The sequence below is a fragment of the Hypanus sabinus genome, unplaced genomic scaffold (assembly GCF_030144855.1).
Source record: "Hypanus sabinus isolate sHypSab1 unplaced genomic scaffold, sHypSab1.hap1 scaffold_761, whole genome shotgun sequence".
Taxonomy (NCBI): Eukaryota; Metazoa; Chordata; class Chondrichthyes; order Myliobatiformes; family Dasyatidae; genus Hypanus; species Hypanus sabinus.
The window spans coordinates 112,412-132,813 of NW_026781612.1; the positions used below are offsets into that span (position 1 = coordinate 112,412).

Genomic DNA, 20,402 nt, shown 5'->3' on the forward strand with positions numbered 1-20,402 from the left:
CATTGGCGATTGACTCCCCGGGAGAAAACTGCTACCTGCCCACACGATGCCACTCATAACTTTACTCACCTGATGTAATCAGACAGCATCCCGGTGAATCTCCTCTGCACCCTCTCTAATCCAGACAGCATCCTGGTGAATCTCCTCTGCACCCTCTCTAATCCAGACAGCATCCTGGTGAATCTCCTCTGCACCCTCTCTAATCCAAACAGCATCCTGGTAAATCTCCTCTGCACCCTCTCTAATCCAGACAGCATCCTGGTGAATCTCCTCTGCACCCTCTCTAATCCAAACAGCATCCCGGTAAATCTCCTCTGCACCCTCTCTAATCCAGACAGCATCCTGGTGAATCTCCTCTGCACCCTCTCTAATCCAGACAGCATCCTGGTGAATCTCCTCTGCACCCTCTCTAATCCAAACAGCATCCTGGTAAATCTCCTCTGCACCCTCTCTAATCCAGACAGCATCCTGGTGAATCTCCTCTGCACCCTCTCTAATCCAAACAGCATCCTGGTAAATCTCCTCTGCACCCTCTCTAATCCAGGCAGCATCCTGGTAAATCTCCTCTGCACCCTTTCTAATCCAGACAGCATCCTGGTGAATCTCCTCTGCACCCTCTCTAATCCAGACAGCATCCTGGTGAATCTCCTCTGCACCCTCTCTAATCTAGGCAGCATCCTGGTAAATCTCCTCTGCACCCTCTCTAATCCAGACAGCATCCTGGTGAATCTCCTCTGCACCCTCTCTAATCCAGACAGCATCCTGGTGAATCTCCTCTTCACCCTCTCTAATCCAGGCAGCATCCTGCTGAATCTCCTCTGCACCCTCTCTAATCCGAACAGCATCCTGGTGAATCTCCTCCGCACCCTCTCTAATCCAGACAGCATCCTGGTGAATCTCCTCTGCACCCTCTCTAATACAGACAGCATCCTGGTGAATCTCCTCTGCACCCTCTCTAATCCAGACAGCATCCTGGTAAATCTCCTCTGCACCCTCTCTAATCCAGACAGCATCCTGGTGAATCTCCTCTGCATCCTCTCTAATCCAAACAGCATCCTGGTAAATCTCCTCTGCACCCTCTCTAATCCAGACAGCATCCTGGTGAATCTCCTCTGCACCCTCTCTAATCCAGACAGCATCCTGGTGAATCTCCTCTGCACCCTCTCTAATCCAAACAGCATCCTGGTAAATCTCCTCTGCACCCACTCTAATCCAGACAGCATCCTGGTGAATCTCCTCTGCACCCTCTCTAATCCAGACAGCATCCTGGTGAATCACCTCTGCACCCTCTCTAATCCAGGCAGCATCCTGCTGAATCTCCTCTGCACCCTCTCTAATCCGAACAGCATCCTGGTGAATCTCCTCCGCACCATCTCTAATCCAAACATCATCCTGGTGAATCTCCTCCGCACCCTCTCTAATCCAGACAGCATCCTGGTGAATCTCCTCTGCACCCTCTCTAATCCAGACAGCATCCTGGTGAATCTCCTCTGCACCCTCTCTAATCCAGACAGCATCCTGGTGAATCTCCTCTGCACCCTCTGTAATCCAGACAGCATCCTGGTGAATCTCCTCTGCACACTCTCTAATCTAGACAGCATCCTGGTGAATCTCCTCTGCACCCTCTCTAATCTAGACAGCATCCTGGTGAATATCCTCTGCACCCTGTCTAATCCAAACAGCCTCCTGGTGAATCTCTTCTCACCCTCTCTAATCCAGGCAGCATCCTAGTGAATCTCCGCTGCACCCTCTCTAATCCAGGAAGCATCCTGGTGAATCTCCTCTGCACCCTCTCTAATCCAGGCAGCATCCTGGTGAATCTCCTCTGCACCCTCTCTAATCCAGGCAGCATCCTGGTGAATCTCCTCTGCACCCTCTCTAATCCAGGCAGCATCCTGGTGAATCTCCTCTGCACCCTCTCTAATCCAGACAGCATCCCGGTGAATCTCCTTTGCACCCTCTCTAATCCAGACAGCATCCTGGTAAATCTCCTCTGCACCCTCTCTAATCCAGGCAGCATCCTGGTGAATCTCCTCTGCACCCTCTCTAATCCAGGCAACATCCTGGTGAATCTCCTCTGCACCCTCTCTAATCCAGACAGCATCCTGGTGAATCTCCTCTGCACCCTCTCTAATCCAGACAGCATTCTGGTGAATCTCCTCTGCACCCTCTCTAATCCAGGCAGCATTCTGGTGAATCTCCTCTGCACACTCTCTAATCCAGACAGCATCCTGGTGAATCTCCTCTGCACACTCTCTAATCCAGACAGCATCCTGGTGAATCTCCTCTGCACCCTCTCTAATCCAGGCAGCATCCTGGTGAATCTCCTCTGCACCCTCTCTAATACAGGCAGCATCCTGGTGAATCTCCTCTGCACCCTCTCTAATCCAGACAGCATCCCGGTGAATCTCCTCTGCACCCTCTCTAATCCAGACAGCATCCTGGTAAATCTCCTCTGCACCCTCTCTAATCCAAGCAGCATCCTGGTGAATCTCCTCTGCACCCTCTCTAATCCAGACAGCATCCTGGTAAATCTCCTCTGCACCCTCTCTAATCCAAGCAGCATCCTGGTGAATCTCCTCTGCACCCTCTCTAATCCAGGCAGCATCCTGGTGAATCTCCTCTGCACCCTCTCTAATCCAGGCAACATCCTGGTGAATCTCCTCTGCACCCTCTCTAATCCAGACAGCATCCTGGTGAATCTCCTCTGCACCCTCTCTAATCCAGACAGCATCCTGGTAAATCTCCTCTGCACCCTCTCTAATCCAGTCAGCATCCTGGTAAATCTCCTCTGCACCCTCTCTAATCCAGACAGCATCCTGGTAAATCTCCTCTGCACCCTCTCTAATCCAAGCAGCATCCTGGTGAATCTCCTCTGCACCCTCTCTAATCCAGGCAGCATCCTGGTGAATCTCTTCTGCACCCTCTCTAATCCAGGCAGCATCCTGGTAAATCTCCAGTGCATCCTCTCTAATCCAGACAGCATCCTGGTGAATCTCCTCTGCACCCTCTCTAATCCAGACAGCATCCTAGTGAATCTCCTGTGCATCCTCACTGTAATGAGGTGACCAGAACGGAATGTGTTACTCCAGCTGTGGTCCAAGCCGGGTTTATGGAGATGTCATGTTACCTCTTGACCTCAGTTCCCTGAGTAATGGAAGTCTGCACACCATACCCATTCCTCATAACCCAACAAGTGCAGCATCATTGAGGGAACTCTATCCCGCTGACTGGGAGTGGGACTAGCTGTTACTCCTGGTTGTTGTTCGAAGGAATGACCAGCTGGGAAGGAGAACAGAATCAAGGAGAGATCATTGTAACCACACGGTGTCGCCAGACCACAAGGCCTGGGTCTGCTCTGCTCCAGGAAATTCAATAACTATCAGGTTTAATTTTTGTTGGTATGTGGCAGCATTGCATTATAATACAGGTCATAAAAGCAGGGAGTTACAGTAATTGAGGTATAGAAATTTACTTTAAAAAGTTTAATTCAATAAACAGCATAAAAAGAGTGAGAAAAAAGTAGAGAGGTAATGTTCATGGGTTCAATGTGCATTCAGAAATCCCATGGCAGAGGGGGAGAAGCTGTTCCTGAATCATTGAGTGAGTGACTTCAGGCTCCTGTACCTCCTCCCTGATGGCAGAGGGGAAGAAGCTGTTCCTGAATCGTTGAGTGTGTGACTTCAGGCTCCTGTACCTCCTCCCTGATGGCAGAGGGGGAGAAGCTGTTCCTGAATCGCTGAGTGTGTGTCTTCAGGCTCCTGTACCTCCTCCCTGATGGCAGAGGGGAAGAAGCTGTTCCTGAATCGCTGAGTGTGTGTCTTCAGGCTCCTGTACCTCCTCCCTGATGGCAGAGGGGGAGAAGCTGTTCCTGAATCACTGAGTGTGTGTCTTCAGGCTCCTGTACCTCCTCCCTGATGGCAGAGGGGGAGAAGCTGCTCCTGAATCGTTGATTGGGTGTCTTCAGGCTCCTGTACCCCCCTCCCTGATGACAGAGGGGAAGAAGCTGTTCCTGCATCGTTGAGTGTGTGTCTTCAGGCTCCTGTACCCCCTCCCTGATGGCAGAGGGGGAGAAGCTGTTTCCGAATCGTTGAGTGTGTGTCCTCAGGCTCCTGTACCTCCTCCCTGATGGCAGAGGGGAAGAAGCTGTTCCTGAATCGCTGAGTGTGTGTCTTCAGGCTCCTGTACCTCCTCCCTGATGGCAGAGGGGAAGAAGCTGTTCCTGAATCGCTGAGTGTGTGTCTTCAGGCTCCTGTACCTCCTCCCTGATGGCAGAGGGGAAGAAGCTGTTCCTGAATCGCTGAGTGTGTGTCTTCAGGCTCCTGTACCTCCTCCCTGATGGCAGAGGGGGAGAAGCTGTTCCTGAATCACTGAGTGTGTGTCTTCAGGCTCCTGTACCTCCTCCCTGATGGCAGAGGGGGAGAAGCTGTTCCTGAATCGTTGATTGTGTGTCTTCAGGCTCCTGTACCCCCTCCCTGATGACAGAGGGGAAGAAGCTGTTCCTGCATCGTTGAGTGTGTGTCTTCAGGCTCCTGTACCCCCTCCCTGATGGCAGAGGGGGAGAAGCTGTTTCTGAATCGTTGAGTGTGTGTCTTCAGGCTCCTGTACCTCCTCCATGATGGCAGAGGGGGAGAAGCTGTTCCTGAATCGTTGATTGTGTGTCTTCAGGCTCCTGTACCCCCTCCCTGATGGCAGAGGGGGAGAAGCTGTTTCCGAATCGTTGAGTGTGTGTCTTCAGGCTCCTGTACCTCCTCCCTGATGGCAGAGGGGGAGAAGCTGTTCCTGAATCGTTGATTGTGTGTCTTCAGGCTCCTGTACCCCCTCCCTGATGGCAGAGGGGAAGAAGCTGTTCCTGCATCGTTGAGTGTGTGTCTTCAGGCTCCTGTACCCCCTCCCTGATGGCAGAGGGGGAGAAGCTGTTTCTGAATCGTTGAGTGTGTGTCTTCAGGCTCCTGTACCTCCTCCCTGATGGCAGAGGGGGAGAAGCTGTTCCTGAATCGTTGATTGTGTGTCTTCAGGCTCCTGTACCCCCTCCCTGATGGCAGAGGGGAAGAAGCTGTTCCTGAATCGCTGAGTGTGTGTCTTTAGGCTCCTGTACCTCCTCCCTGATGGCAGAGGGGAAGAAGCTGTTCCTGAATCGCTGAGTGAGTGACTTCAGGCTCCTGTACCTCCTCCCTGATGGCAGAGGAGAAGAAGCTGTTCCTGAATCACTGAGTGTGTGTCTTCAGGCTCCTGTACCCCCTCCCTGATGGCAGAGGGGAAGAAGCTGTTCCTGAATCGTTGAGTGTGTGTCTTCAGGCTCCTGTACCCCCTCCCTGATGGCAGAGGGGAAGAAGCTGTTCCTGAATCGTTGAGTGTGTGTCTTCAGGCTCCTGTACTCCCTCCCTGATGGCAGAGGGGAAGAAGCTGTTACTGAATTGCTGAGTGAGTGACTTCAGGCTCCTGTACCTCCTCCCTGATGGCAGAGGGGAAGAAGCTGTTCCTGAATCGCTGAGTGTGTGTCTTTAGGCTCCTGTACCTCCTCCCTGATGGCAGAGGGGAAGAAGCTGTTCCTGAATCGCTGAGTGAGTGACTTCAGGCTCCTGTACCTCCTCCCTGATGGCAGAGGGGAAGAAGCTGTTTCTGAATCGCTGAGTGAGTGACTTCAGGCTCCTTTACCTCCTCCCTGATGGCAGAGGGGAAGAAGCTGTTCCTGAATCACTGAGTGTGCGTCTTCAGACTCCTGTACCTCCTCCCTGATGGCAGAGGGGAAGAAGCTGTTCCTGAATCGTTGAGTGTGTGTCTTCAGGCTCCTGTACCTCCTCCCTGATGGCAGAGGGGAAGAAGCTGTTCCTGAATCACTGAGTGTGTGTCTTCAGGCTCCTGTACCTCCTCCCTGATGGCAGAGGGGAAGAAGCTGTTCCTGAATCGTTGAGTGTGTGACTTCAGGCTCCTGTACCTCCTCCCTGATGGCAGAGGGGAAGAAGCTGTTCCAGAATCGCTGAGTGTGTGTCTTCAGGCTCCTGTACCTCCTCCCTGATGGCAGAGTGGAAGAAGCTGTTCCTGAATCGCTGAGTGAGTGACTTCAGGCTCCTGTACCTCCTCCCTGATGGCAGAGGGGAAGAAGCTGTTCCTGAATCGTTGAGTGTGTGTCTTCAGGCTCCTATACCCCCTCCCAGATGGCAGAGGGGGAGAAGCTGTTCCTGAATCGCTGAGTGTGTGCTTTCAGGCTCCTGTATCTCATCCCTGATGGCAGAGGGGAAGAAGCTGTTCCTGAATCGCTGAGTGTGTGTCTTCAGGCTCCTGTACCTGCTCCCTGATGGCAGAGGGGAAGAAGCTGTTCCTGAATTGCTGAGTGTGTGTCTTCAGGCTCCTGTACCTCCTCCCTGATGGCAGAGGGGAAGAAGCTGTTCCAGAATCGTTGAGTGTGTGTCTTCAGGCTCCTGTACCTCCTCCCTGATGGCAGAGGGGAAGAAGCTGTTCCTGAATCACTGAGTGTGTGTCTTCAGGCTCCTGTACCTCCTCCCTGATGGCAGAGGGGAAGAAGCTGTTCCTGAATCGTTGAGTGTGTGTCTTCAGGCTCCTGTACCTCCTCCCTGATGGAAGGAATGAGAAGGGGGCACGTCCTGGGTGATGGAGTTCCTCAATGAGGGAAGACAACTTTCTGAGGCATCTCCTTTTGAAGATATCCTGGATTCTGGGCAGGCTGGTGCCAGTGATGGAGCTGACTGACTCTCCAACGTACTGAACCTGATTTCAATCCTGCGCAGCGTCCACCTTCCCCCCCCCCCCCCCTCCGCACCAGCCCGTCGGAATGCTCTCCACACTCCATCTGCAGAAATTTGAGAGTCTCTGGTGTCATCTCAAATCTCCTCAAGCTCCTAATGAGACAGAGCCGCTGTTGTGCTGTTCTGTGTCGACAGATCGGATCAGGGATCGATCCTCGGAGATGCTGACCCCCAGGAACCTGGTTTCCTTTCAGTTTGCATGACTTCTTGTTCCTGTTTATGGGAGGAATTATGGAACCCTTGTCATCACTATGTGCCGTGATGTTATGACATGGGCTTCCATAGTTTCTCCAGGATCATGGTTTTTCTGGGCAAATGTTTCTGCAGAACTGGTTTGCCATTGCCTCCTTCTGGGCCGTGTCTTTACAAGACGGGTGACCCCAGCCGTTATCAATACTCGTCAGAGATTGTCTGCCCGGCGTCAGTGGCCACATAACCAGGACTTGTGATCTGCACCGGCTGCTCGTACGACCGTCCACCACCTGCTCCCACGGCTTCACCTCACCCTGATCGGGGGCTAAGCAGGAGCTACACCTCGCCCGAGGGAGACCTGCAGGCTGGCGGGGGGCAGGAGCCCCTCACACCTCCTTTGTAGAGACACATCTCCACCTCGCCCGAGGGTGACCCGCAGGCCGGCGGGGGGAAGGAGCCCCTCACACCTCCTTTGGTAGAGACACATCTCCACCTCGCCCGAGGGTGACCCGCAGGCCGGCGGGGGGAAGGAGCCCCTCACACCTCCTTTGGTAGAGACACATCTCCACCTCGCCCGAGGGTGACCCACAGGCTAACGGAGGGAAGGAGCCCCACACACCTCCTCTGGTAGAGACACATCTCCGCCTCGCCCGAGGGTGACCCACAGGCTAACGGAGGGAAGGAGCCCCTCACACCTCCTCTGGTAGAGACACATCTCCACCTCGCCCGAGGGTGACCCGCAGGCCGGCGGGGGGAAGGAGCCCCTCACACCTCCTCTGGTAGAGATACATCTCCACCTCGCCCGAGGGTGACCCGCAGGCCGGCGGGGGGAAGGAGCCCCTCACACCTCCTCTGGTAGAGATACATCTCCACCTCGCCCGAGGGTGACCCGCAGGCCGGCGGGGGGAAGGAGCCCCTCACACCTCCTCTGGTAGAGACACATCTCCGCCTCGCCCGAGGGTGACCCGCAGGCCGGCGGGGGGAAGGAGCCCCTCACACCTCCTCTGGTAGAGATACATCTCCACCTCGCCCGAGGGTGACCCGCAGGCCGGCGGGGGGAAGGAGCCCCTCACACCTCCTCTGGTAGAGACACATCTCCGCCTCGCCCGAGGGTGACCCACAGGCTAACGGAGGGAAGGAGCCCCTCACATCTCCTTTGGTGGAGACGCGTCTCCATCTCATCACTGAAATGCAAAATGATTACAAACACAAAGATGAATAAGAGGCTGTGATGAGTGAGTATGTACCCACGCACCCCTCACTCCAACTGACAGCACTGGAAGGAGATGGCTATTTTGCAAAGGGAGATCTGTGGGTTCTGGGGAGCTGGACCAATCGGAGAGAACTTTCAAAGGGCTAGCACTGGCACGATGGGCCAAATAACACTATTTAGTTATTGATTTTTTTTGGCTGACTTTTACACACATACATATATAGCTAGGGTGCCCAAGACTTTTGCACAGTCCTGTTGTAATTTTATGCCACAAAAAAACAGATTCCCTGACGTGTGTGAGTGATGATAAACCTGATTCTGATCTGGGTCTCTATTGTGGACTGAGAGTGGGAAGGGGGCAGGGAGAGGGGAATCATGGTTGGGAAAAGGGGAAGGGAGAGGGGAGGGAGTGGGAAGCACCAGAGAGACATTCTGTAATGATCAATAAACCATCAATAAATCAAACGACCTTGCCTGGTGTCTCAGGGCTGGGTGTGTCTGTACCCACCCCGACACTCCTTCTCTGCCCCCTGTCCCACACCCCTCCCACCCTCACCATTCCCAGCACCCTTTCCTCCCGCCAGATTCACAACCTCGCTCTCCGCTCCACGTTGACAAATACAGGACTGCGTGAAAGTTTTGGGCTCCCTCGCGTTACATACGTGCCCAAGGCTTTTGTACCGGGTTGTAGATGTGTTGGATCAAGTATGCAGGTGGAAGTGTGAATGTTGTCTTTTGAATTCAATAGCAGGTGGTTCATCGATGTTGCCCCACCATAAACTGATCCGGGTTTGGCAACCCTCCGCGCCATTTAATCAATGCTCACACTTCATTGTCTCCGCATAAATTTCAATCATTGACTCCAAGCCAACAAGTTAAAGCCTAAAAACTTTGAACGACCTAACACTTGTGCTGTGCTTCAGTCATACTGGAGTGTAAGTAAGTCATTGATTAAACACTCCTGCTTACCTTCAACTTCATATGTGTAAATATGTGCATTGCACGCGTGCAGCTCGCTTCAAGTAAACTGGAGAACTGACCCATATCCCTGTTCCTCCTTTGAATTCGTTTCCCGTTCTGAAGTCACAACTCCTCACAGTTCCCAAACATTTTTGTGCCATGGAGACTCACCATTAGCCGAGGGGTTCTGTGGCCCCCAGGTCAGGAACCCCCCCCCCCCACTTCAAACATGGATTTTTACGATTCCTTCTGTACCGATACTCACTCAGACGATCCTCTGATTTGTAACTCTGAAATACGGGATCTCCCGCCAGCGAAGGGACTCATCCTCCCTCTCCCAGCCCCCGCGGGGGGGGGGGACACGATCTTCCTTGAGACACTCACTCTCCGGAGCTCTCATCCCTTTGCATCTCACTTATCCTCGCTCCTTATATTCAAATTGCTTCAGGGCCAACTCCACCATCACCTCCTGGGTGTGACAGGCCCGTGGAGTTGAAGTTGAAGTGCAATTGTCCTTCAGCCAGACGTGGACAGAGCCGAACGAGGCAGCATTACCCCGGGGCCAAGGAGCAAAGCACAACACCGACAGTCATACCCTGCACAGAGCACGCAAATAGTAAAATACCGTCACACGCGTCCCTGACTCCACGGATGCTGCAGCAGTCTGCAAACTCAATGCGTCTTGTCTTCTGCCGAGTGAACACTGGGGGTGGGGGGGCGGCACCGAGTCCAGCTCAATGAGCTGATGGGCAGAACGTTAACTTCTGGACGTCCAGCAGTGTCTTGTACTGGTAGAAAAATAGGTTTAAAAAGGACAATAATACCTTTGGTTGAAATCAAATGCATCGCCTTGTGATGTAAGTCTGAAAGCACCAAAGCAGTCCCTTCGGGCCTACTCATCCATGCTGGAAATAAATAAAACACGAAATGCTGGCAGAACTCGGCAGGCCAGACGGCATCTGTGGGAGGAGGTAGCGACGACGTTTCGGGCCAAAACCCTTCATCAGGAGTGAAGTAACATGGGATGGTTGAGGGGGGTTAAGAAGTGGGGGGAGGGATAAAGTAGAGAGCTAGGAAGTGATAGGTTGGAGGGAAATGGGCTGGGGGGGGAAGGTGGAGAATTATGGGAAATAAAAGAGAAAGAAAGGTAGGGCTGGGGGGAGATTATAGTGAGGGGGGAGAAAGAGAACCAGACTGAAATAATAGATAGGGATGGGGGTAAGGGTGGGGGGCAGGGGTATTAACGGAGGTCAGTGAGTTGGATGTTCATGCCGGCAGGTAGGAGGCTACCTAGGTGGGAGATAAGGTATTGCTCCATCGACCTGCGTGTGGCCTCATCTTGACGGTAGAGGAGGCCATGGACAGACATGTCGGAGTGGGGGTGGTCTGTGGAATTGAAGTGTGTGGCCACAGGGAGATCCCGCCACTGCTGGAGGACTGAGCGCTGGTATTCGGGGAAATGGTCTCCCAGTCTGCGGCGGGTCTCCCCGATGTGTAAATGGCCACATCGGGAGCACCGGGTACAGTATATCAGTCTGCCAACCATCCCATCCCAACTGCTCGCATCCGGGCCATATTCCTCTAAACCTTTCCCATCTACGTGCCCGTACAAGTAACTTCGTTCCTGGAGCAGCCATTTGCTCACTCTGGCTGCCCGCCGTCCTCCAAGGTAACTTCCTTATCGCGGTAACTTTCTTATCGCAGTAACTTCCTTATCGCGGTAACTTTTAAATCGCCGCACGTATCTGCCACCAGACACCAGCTTCAGATTCACTTTCTTGCGGGCATTTACTGGAAAACGAAATGCAACTCCTGAGGAAGTCAAGTTGCTGCTGTGCTTTCTTTGCGATGGGACTGGCCACATGAATCCCGGGGTCCGGTCGCCGCCGGGAGCAGAGCCTCCTCGCAGGTCAGCGGAGGAGATTTCCGGAGGTGTTCGGACATCCCGGGGTCCAGTCGCTGACGGGAGAGCTCCGGAGGTGTTTGGACATCCCGGGGTCCGGTCACTTCCTCGCAGGTCAGCGGAGGAGATTTCCGGAGGTGTTCGGACATCCCGGGGTCCGGTCTCCGTCGGGAGAGCTCCAGAGGTGCTCGGACATCCCGGGGTCCGGTCGCCGTCGGGAGAGCTCCGTAGGTGTTCGGACATCCCGGGGTCCGGTCACTATTGGGAGAGCTCCGGAGGTGTTCGGACATCCCGGGGTCCGGTCTCCGTTGGGACAGCTCCAGAGGTGTTCGGACATCCCGGGGTCCGGTCTCCGTCGGGAGAGCTCCGGAAGTGTTCGGACATCCCGGGGTCCGGTCACTTCCTCGCAGGTCAGCGGAGGAGATTTCCAGAGGTGTTCGGACATCCCGGGGTCCGGTCACTATTGGGAGAGCTCCGGAGGTGTTCGGACATCCCGGGGTCCGGTCGCCGTCGGGAGATTTCCGGAGGTGTTGGGACATCCCGGGGTCCGGTCTCCGTCGGGAGATTTCCGGAGGTGTTCGGACATCCCGGGGTCCGGTCGCCGTCGGGAGAGCTCCGGAGGTGTTCGGACATCCCGGGGTCCGGTCGCCGTCGGGAGAGCTCCGGAGGTGTTCGGACATCCCGGGGTCCGGTCACTGTCGGGAGAGCTCCGGAAGTGTTCGGACATCCCGGGGTCCGGTCACTGTCGGGAGAGCTCCAGAGGTGTTCGGACATCCCGGGGTCCGGTCTCCGTCGGGACAGCTCCGGAAGTGTTCGGACATCCCGGGGTCCGGTCGCCGTCGGGAGAGCTCCAGAGGTGTTCGGACATCCCGGGGTCCGGTCTCCGTCGGGAGAGCTCCAGAGGTGTTCGGACATCCCGGGGTCCGGTCTCCGTCGGGAGAGCTCCAGAGGTGCTCGGACATCCCGGGGTCCGGTCTCCGTCGGGAGAGCTCCAGAGGTGCTCGGACATCCCGGGGTCCGGTCTCCGTCGGGAGAGCTCCGGAGGTGTTCGGACATCCCGGGGTCCGGTCGCCGTCGGGAGAGCTCCGGAGGTGTTCGGACATCCCGGGGTCCGGTCTCCGTCGGGAGAGCTCCGGAGGTGTTCGGACATCCCGGGGTCCGGTCGCCGTCGGGAGAGCTCCAGAGGTGTTCGGACATCCCGGGGTCCGGTCTCCGTCGGGAGAGCTCCAGAGGTGTTCGGACATCCCGGGGTCCGGTCTCCGTCGGGAGAGCTCCGGAAGTGTTCGGACATCCCGGGGTCCGGTCACTTCCTCGCAGGTCAGCGGAGGAGATTTCCGGAGGTGTTCGGACATCCCGGGGTCCGGTCACTATTGGGAGAGCTCCGGAGGTGTTCGGACATCCCGGGGTCCGGTCTCCGTCGGGAGAGCTCCGGAGGTGTTCGGACATCCTGGGGTCCGGTCGCCGTCGGGAGATTTCCGGAGGTGTTCGGACATCCCGGGGTCCGGTCTCCGTCGGGAGAGCTCCGGAGGTGTTCGGACATCCCGGGGTCCGGTCGCCGTCGGGAGATTTCCGGAGGTGTTGGGACATCCCGGGGTCCGGTCTCCGTCGGGAGAGCTCCGGAGGTGTTCGGACATCCCGGGGTCCGGTCGCCGTCGGGAGAGCTCCAGAGGTGTTCGGACATCCCGGGGTCCGGTCTCCGTCGGGAGAGCTCCGGAGGTGTTCGGACATCCCGGGGTCCGGTCTCCGTCGGGAGAGCTCCAGAGGTGTTCGGACATCCCGGGGTCCGGTCTCCGTCGGGAGAGCTCCGGAAGTGTTCGGACATCCCGGGGTCCGGTCACTTCCTCGCAGGTCAGCGGAGGAGATTTCCAGAGGTGTTCGGACATCCCGGGGTCCGGTCACTATTGGGAGAGCTCCGGAGGTGTTCGGACATCCCGGGGTCCGGTCTCCGTCGGGAGAGCTCCGGAGGTGTTCGGACATCCCGGGGTCCGGTCGCCGTCGGGAGATTTCCGGAGGTGTTCGGACATCCCGGGGTCCGGTCTCCGTCGGGAGAGCTCCGGAGGTGTTCGGACATCCCGGGGTCCGGTCGCCGTCGGGAGATTTCCGGAGGTGTTGGGACATCCCGAGGTCCGGTCTCCGTCGGGAGATTTCCGGAGGTGTTCGGACATCCCGGGGTCCGGTCGCCGTCGGGAGAGCTCCGGAGGTGTTCGGACATCCCGGGGTCCGGTCGCCGTCGGGAGAGCTCCAGAGGTGTTCGGACATCCCGGGGTCCGGTCTCCGTCGGGAGAGCTCCAGAGGTGTTCGGACATCCCGGGGTCCGGTCTCCGTCGGGAGAGCTCCAGAGGTGCTCGGACATCCCGGGGTCCGGTCTCCGTCGGGAGAGCTCCAGAGGTGTTCGGACATCCCGGGGTCCGGTCACCGTTGGGAGAGCTCCAGAGGTGTTCGGACATCCCGGGGTCCGGTCACTTCCTCGCAGGTCAGCGGAGGAGATTTCCGGAGGTGTTCGGACATCCCGGGGTCCGGTCTCCGTTGGGACAGCTCCGGAGGTGTTCGGACATCCCGGGGTCCGGTCGCCGTCGGGAGAACTCCGGAGGTGCTCGGACATCCCGGGGTCCGGTCGCTGTCGGGAGAGCTCCAGAGGTGTTCGGACATCCCGGGGTCCGGTCGCTGTCGGGAGAGCTCCGGAAGTGTTGGGACATCCCGGGGTCCGGTCGCTGTCGGGAGAGCTCCGGAGGTGTTCGGACATCCCGGGGTCCGGTCACTGTCGGGAGAGCTCCGGAGGTGTTCGGACATCCCGGGGTCCGGTCGCTGTCGGGAGAGCTCCGGAGGTGCTCGGACATCCCGGGGTCCGGTCGCCGTCGGGAGCCGAACACTGTGAATGAAATGAAAGTTCGAAAGTGGCAAGTGAGGCGGACACTGTCGACGATGGCCCGCGGTGAGACGGGAGCATCAGAAGCCGACACGAGGAGGCTGAGGACAGAGAAGCAGGTTCCTTGTGCAGTGCGGGCAGGACGTCCGACGTGGCAGTCGAACGCTCCTCCTGCGGGATGTGGGAAGCCATCGACCCCCAATAGTCTCCCTGATGCCTGCACCCATGGGAAGGGCGGCCAACTCCAGCTCCCCGTTAAGGAGCTGGTGCTGGAGTTGGGTCATCCAGGAGTCAGAGCCTTCGATAGACAAGACTTTTGAGCAGATGGAGCATTTTAGCCCCACCCTGTTTATATGTGGTCATCCAGTCAGGAAGGAGGCATGGAGGGGTGAGGATGTCCTAGTCAACTTGCTCCTGGGGCTGGCGAAATCCGCCATCTGAGGGTCTTGGAAACGGGTGGCGGGAGGATCTCCCCGGGCAGACTGCCTGGCAATGTTTAGGGGGTATGTTCGTGCCCGGGTAACTATTAAAAAAGAACACGCACAGTCCACAGCGGCCTGGGAGGAGTTTTGAGACCGTTGGGGTCCGCGGGGTGTGAATGCCATCGTAGATAGGGATGGCAACATTCTGGTGTAATGTCTATTGTCTATTTGTAGTGCAGTAATTGTGTTTGCCACTGTTTTGTATTTATTGTATAGCACCGAAATTTGTAATAAAGGATTTTGTAATAATAAAAAAAGGAGCAGAATTCGGAGAGGAGATGGGTGAACACTGAGTGAGGTCAGTGCAGCGCCCCCCTCAGTAACAGGTATACCCCCTTGGATACGGATGAGGGGGGGTGACCTATCTGGGAAAGGCAGCTGCAGCCAGACCAATAGCACTGAGGTCAGCTCCGAGCCCCAGGAGGGTAGGGTGGAGTCGGGAGGAGATATCGGAGACACGATAGTTAGGGGGACTGATAAGAGGTTCTGCGGCAGCGAAAGAGACGCCGGGATCACGGGTGGCTCGGGTCCACGATGTCTCTGAGCGGTACCTCTGAAGGGGAGGGTGAGCAGCCAGAGGTCGTGGTGCACATTGATACCAATGACATAGGTAAGGAGAGGGCTAGAGGTCCTGCGCAGTCGGGGAGGAGGCTGAACAGCGGGGAAATCTCCGGATCACTCCCAGAGCCATGAGCCAGGGAAGATCAGAACAGAGGATAATGAGTGGCTGAGGAGACGGTGCAGGGGGGCAGGGTTTCAAATTCTTGGATCTTTGGGTAACGAGTGACTTGTACCAGCGGGACGGGTTGCACCTGACCTGGAGGGGGACCAATATTCCGGCAGGCAGGTGTGCTAAAGCTGTTGGGGAGGGTTTAAACTGGACTTGCAGAAGGGTTGGGAGCGGGAGTGAAGGGGCAGCTGGCACACGGGCACAGACAGTTTGTAGGGATTTTGTGAGGGAGGATAGAACAAAGATGCGCTCAGCCTGATGGCTTGAGATGTGTCTGTTTTAATGCAGGGATTATCATAAACAAGTCGGATGATCTCGGAGCGTGGATCAGTACGTGGAACTGTGAGGTTGTGGCCATTACAGAGGCTTGGATGTCTCAGGGGCAGGAATGGCTGCTGAGTGTGTCGGGCTTTTGATGTTTCAGAAAGGACAGGGAGGGAGGCAAAAGAGGTGAGTGTGGGGCACTGCTGATCAGAGATCGTGTCACGGCTGCAGAAAAGTAGTAAGTCCTGGAGGGATTGTCTACAGAGTCTCTGTGGGTGGAAGTTAGAAACAGGAAGGGGCAGTAACTCGACCGGGTGTTTTTTATAGACCACCCAGTATTAACAGGGGCATCGAGGAACAGATAGGGAGACAGATTCTGTAACGGTACAATAATAACAGGGTTGTTGTGATGGGTGGTTTTAACCTTCCCAATATGGGTTGGCATCTGCCTAGAGCAAGGGGTTTAGATGGGATAGAGTTTGTTAGGTGTGTTCATGAAGGTTTCCTGACACAATATGTAGATAAGCCTACCAGAGGAGAGGCTGTACTCGATCTGGTATTGGGAAATGAACCTGGTCAGGTCTCTCAATGGGAAAGCATTTTGGAGATGGTGATCACAATTATTTCTCCTTTCCCATAAGGATGGAGAGGGATAAGAGCAGAGAATTTGGGAAAGCATTTGATTGTTCGCTGTGGCAGGTCGAATGCCGGGTGAACAACGTGGTCTCGGGGGTCACTGCAAGTCTGTGTCTTTACCGTTGCTCGGTGGCGGGTGCCGATGCCGGTGGGGGGAGGGGGCTCATTGCATGGCGGGGGAAGCTGAGGGGAGCTTTGGGTTCTAACATGGAACTCATTCATTCTTTGGGGCACTTCTCTGTCTTCGTGGATGTTTGTGAAGAGAAAGCATTTTAGGATGTATATTTTGTACAGTTCTCTGTCTTTAAATGTACCTGTTCAAACTTTTGAAACCTTTTGAATTGGGGTAGGGGGAAATATGATGCCATAAGGCAGGAACTTGGAAACATAAATAGGGAGCAGATGTTCTCAGGGAAATCTATGGCAGAAATTGGTTGGTAAGTTGATGGAGAAGACCCTGAGAGGCGGGATTTATGAACATTTGGAGAGGTATAATATGATTAGGAATAGTCTGCATGGCTTTGTCAGGGGCAGGTCATGTCATATGAGCCTGATTGAATTTTTTGAGGATGTGACTAAACACATTGATGAAGGTAGAGCAGTAGATGTAGTGTATATGGATTTCAGCAAGGCATTTGATAAGGTACCCCATGCAAGGCTTATTGAGAAAGTAAGGAGGCATGGGATCCAAGGGGACATTGCTTTGTGGATCCAGAACTGGCTTGCCCACAGAAGGCAAAGAGTGGTTGTAGACAGGTCATATTCTGCATGGAGGTTGGTGACCAGTGGTGTGCCTCAGGGATCTGTTCTGGGACCCTTACTCTTTGTGATTTTTATAAACGACCTGGATGTGGAAATGGAGGGATGGGTTAGTAAATTTGCTGATGACACAAAGGTTGGAGGTGTTGTGGATAGTGTGGAGGGCTGTCAGAGTTTACAGCAGGACATTGATAGGATGCAAAACTGGGCTGAGAAGTGGCAGATGGAGTTCAACCCAGATAAGTGTGAGGTGGTTCAATTTGGTAGGTCAAATATGATGGCAGAATATAGTATTAATGGTAAGACTCTTGGCAGTGTGGAGGATCAGAGGGGTCTTGGGGTCCAAGTCCATAGGACACTCAAAGCAGCTGCACAGGTTGACTCTGTGGTTAAGAAGGCGTACAGTGTATTGGCCTTCATCAATTGTGGGATTGAGTTTAGGAGCCGAGAGGTAATGTTGCAGCTATATAGGACCCTGGTCAGACCCCGCTTGGAGTACTGTGCTCAGTTGTGGTCGCCTCACTACAGGAAGGATGTGGAAACCATAGAAAGGGTGTAGAGGAGATTTACAAGGATGTTGCCTGGATTGGGGAGCATGCCTTATGAGAATAGGTTGAGTGAACTCGGCCTTTTCTCCTCGGAGTGACGGAGGGTGAGAGGTGACTGAATAGAGTTGTCTAAGATGATGAGAGGCATTGATCGTGTGGATACTCAGAGGCTTTTCCCCAGGGCTGAAATGGTTGCCACAAGAGGACACAGGTTTAAGGTGCTGGGGAGTAGGTACAGAGGAGACGTCAGGGGTTGTGGCGACCCATTTCCTGGCACATCCGAACCGGCTCACAATTAGCCAGCGTTCCGGCTAAGGGAGATAGCCTACGGGGGTTTGCGAGCACAGAGCTTTGGAGCCTCTGCGCCATGGGGGGCCGGTTGACAGAGGCTTGAAAGTGAGGCTGGGGATTTCGAATAAAGTTTTTTCCTTCGACTGCAGTTACCGACTCCGTGTCGTAATTTTAGCGCTGCTTGTAGCACACCGCTACAATTGGTGACCCCGACGGTCCAAACGATTTTTGGACCAGAAATGACCGACGCCGCCTCTGTTCATGCGGTTTCGTTGAAACTGCCGGGTTTCTGGACACAGCGCCCGGACCTATGGTTCCAGCAAGCCGAAGCCCAATTCCACGTTCGCCGGATCACCTCAGAAGACACCCGCTACTACTACGTGGTGAGTTCCCTCAACCAGGACACAGCTGCCCAGGTCGCGGAGTTCGTACAGTCGCCCCCGGCAGACGGCAAGTACACGGAATTCAAAGCCCTGCTCCTCAGGACTTTCGGACTCTCACGGCGCAAGCGGGCTGCCCGTTTACTGCACCTGGATGGCTTGGGAGACAGACCTCCATCGGCTTTAATGAACGAGATGTTGTCTCTGGCCGAGGGACACACAGGCCTCATGTTTGAGCAGGCATTCCTGGAGCAGCTGCCCGAGGACATACGCCTGCTGCTGTCCGACGCGGATTTCAGTGACCCCCGGAAGGTGGCAGCCCGGGCGGACTTGCTGTGGAACGCCAAAAAGGTGAGCGGGACGTCCATCGCACAGATCTCCCAGCCACGCTCCCGGCAGCAAACCAGTCCAGGCCCGGCCGCAGAGCCTGCCAACCCCCGGCCCAATGAACACTGGTGCTTCTACCACCAGCGGTGGGGTGCAGAAGCCCGCCGTTGTCGCCCGCTCTGCAAGTTCCCGGGAAACGCCAGGGCCAGCCGCCGCTGATGGCTACGGCGGCTGGCCATCGGGATAGCCTCCTGTATGTGTGGGATAGCAGGTCGGGACGCCGGTTTTTGGTCGATACTGGGGCTGAGGTCAGCGTTTTACCCCCGACGAGTTACGACACCCGCAGCAGGGCACCGGGTCCCCCCCGAGGGCCGTGAACGGCAGCACAGTAAGGACCTATGGCACCCGCCAGGTGCAGCTACAGTTCGGCTCCAGCCAGTTCACGTGGGACTTCACACTGGCCGCCGTAGCCCAACCGCTTCTGGGTGCAGATTTTTTGCAGGCTCACAGCCTACTGGTCGACCTGCCCAGGAAGAGACTGGTACACGCCGAGACCTTTCAGACGTTCTCCCTGGGTGCAGCCCAGTTGCCGGCCCCTCACCTCGGCTCCATCACGCTGTCCGACAACGACTTCACCAGGGTCCTGGCGGAGTTCCCATCGGTTCTGGCACCGCAGTTCACAGCGGCCATGCCCAGGCACGGCGTACAGCACCACATCCCGACCCAGGGACCACCCCTCCATGCCCGCGCTCGGTGGCTTCCCCCGGACAAGCTCCGACTGGCGAAGGAGGAGTTCCAGAGGATGGAGGAATTGGGGATCATCCGGCGGTCCGACAGCCCCTGGGCTTCCCCCCTGCACATGGTGCCCAAAGCGACGGGGGGCTGGAGACCGTGCGGCGACTACCGCAGGCTGAACGAGGCTACCACACCGGACCGCTACCCTGTGCCGCACATTCAGGACTTTGCGGCAAACCTGCACGGCGCCCGGATCTTCTCCAAGGTAGATCTCGTCCGGGGATACCATCAAATCCCGATGCATCCTGACGACGTCCCCAAAACGGCTCTCATCACCCCTTTCGGCCTTTTCGAGTTCCTCCGCATGCCGTTCGGCCTGAAGAAGGCCGCACAGACGTTCCAGCGGTTAATGGACGCGGTGGGACGGGACCTGGACTTCGCGTTCATCTATTTGGATGACATCCTCATAGCCAGCGGCAGTCGTCAGGAGCATCTGTCCCACCTACGTCAACTCTGCGCCCGACTGAGTGAGTACGGTCTTACAATCAACCCCGCCAAATGCCAGTTCGGACTCGATACCATTGACTTCCTGGGCCACAGGATTACTAAAGACGGGGCAACCCCTCTGCCCGCCAAGGTAGATGCGGTCCGCCACTTTCCCCGACCCACCACGATCAAAGGCCTTCAGGAATTCGTATGTATGGTCAATTTCTACCGCCGCTTCCTCCCTTCAGCTGCCCGGATCATGCGCCCCCTGTTCGCCCTGATGTCGGGTCCGAGCAAGGACATTACCTGGGACGAGGAGTCCGCCGCCGCTTTCGTTCAAACGAAGGAAGCTTTGGCGGACGCCGCAATGCTAGTACATCCCAGAATGGACGCCCCTACCGCCCTCACAGTGGACGCATCTAACACGGCAGTCGGTGGGGTGCTGGAGCAACTCATCGCAGGTCGCTGGCAACCCCTGGCGTTTTTCAGCAAACACCTGTGGCCACCCGAGCTCAAGTACAGTGCTTTTGACCGGGAACTGTTGGCGCTCTACCTGGCAATCCGGCATTTCAGGTACTTCCTAGAAGGTCGGCCTTCCACCGCGTTCACGGACCACAAACCGCTTACCTTTGCGTTTACGAAAGCGTCCGACCCCTGGTCGTCCCGCCAGCAACGCCACCTGTCCTACATCTCTGAATACACGACGGATGTCCGGCACGTCTCGGGTAAGGACAATGTCGTGGCGGATGCGTTCTCTCGCCCTACCGTTCATGCCCTTTCCCAAGGGGTAGACTTTGAGGCACTGGCAGAGGCGCAGCAGGCGGATGAGGAGATTCCGAGTTACAGGACGGCATTCTCCGGTC

At 55.9% G+C, this 20,402-nt stretch overlaps 1 protein-coding gene across 1 annotated transcript; it reads left to right on the plus strand.

Moving 5' to 3' along the window:
- The first annotated feature begins 10,994 nt into the window (after window positions 1-10,994).
- LOC132390086 (collagen alpha-2(I) chain-like) lies at window positions 10,995-13,910 on the plus strand. Its single transcript, XM_059962676.1, has one exon. It carries the CDS (start codon window positions 10,995-10,997, stop codon window positions 13,908-13,910), a length of 2,916 nt encoding a protein of 971 aa, XP_059818659.1.
- The last annotated feature ends 6,492 nt before the right edge of the window (window positions 13,911-20,402 follow it).

Excerpts from the sequence above, each read along its gene's own strand:
- LOC132390086 (XM_059962676.1), top strand. The coding sequence starts at position 10,995 with ATGAATCCCGGGGTCCGGTCGCCGCCGGGAGCAGAGCCTCCTCGCAGG.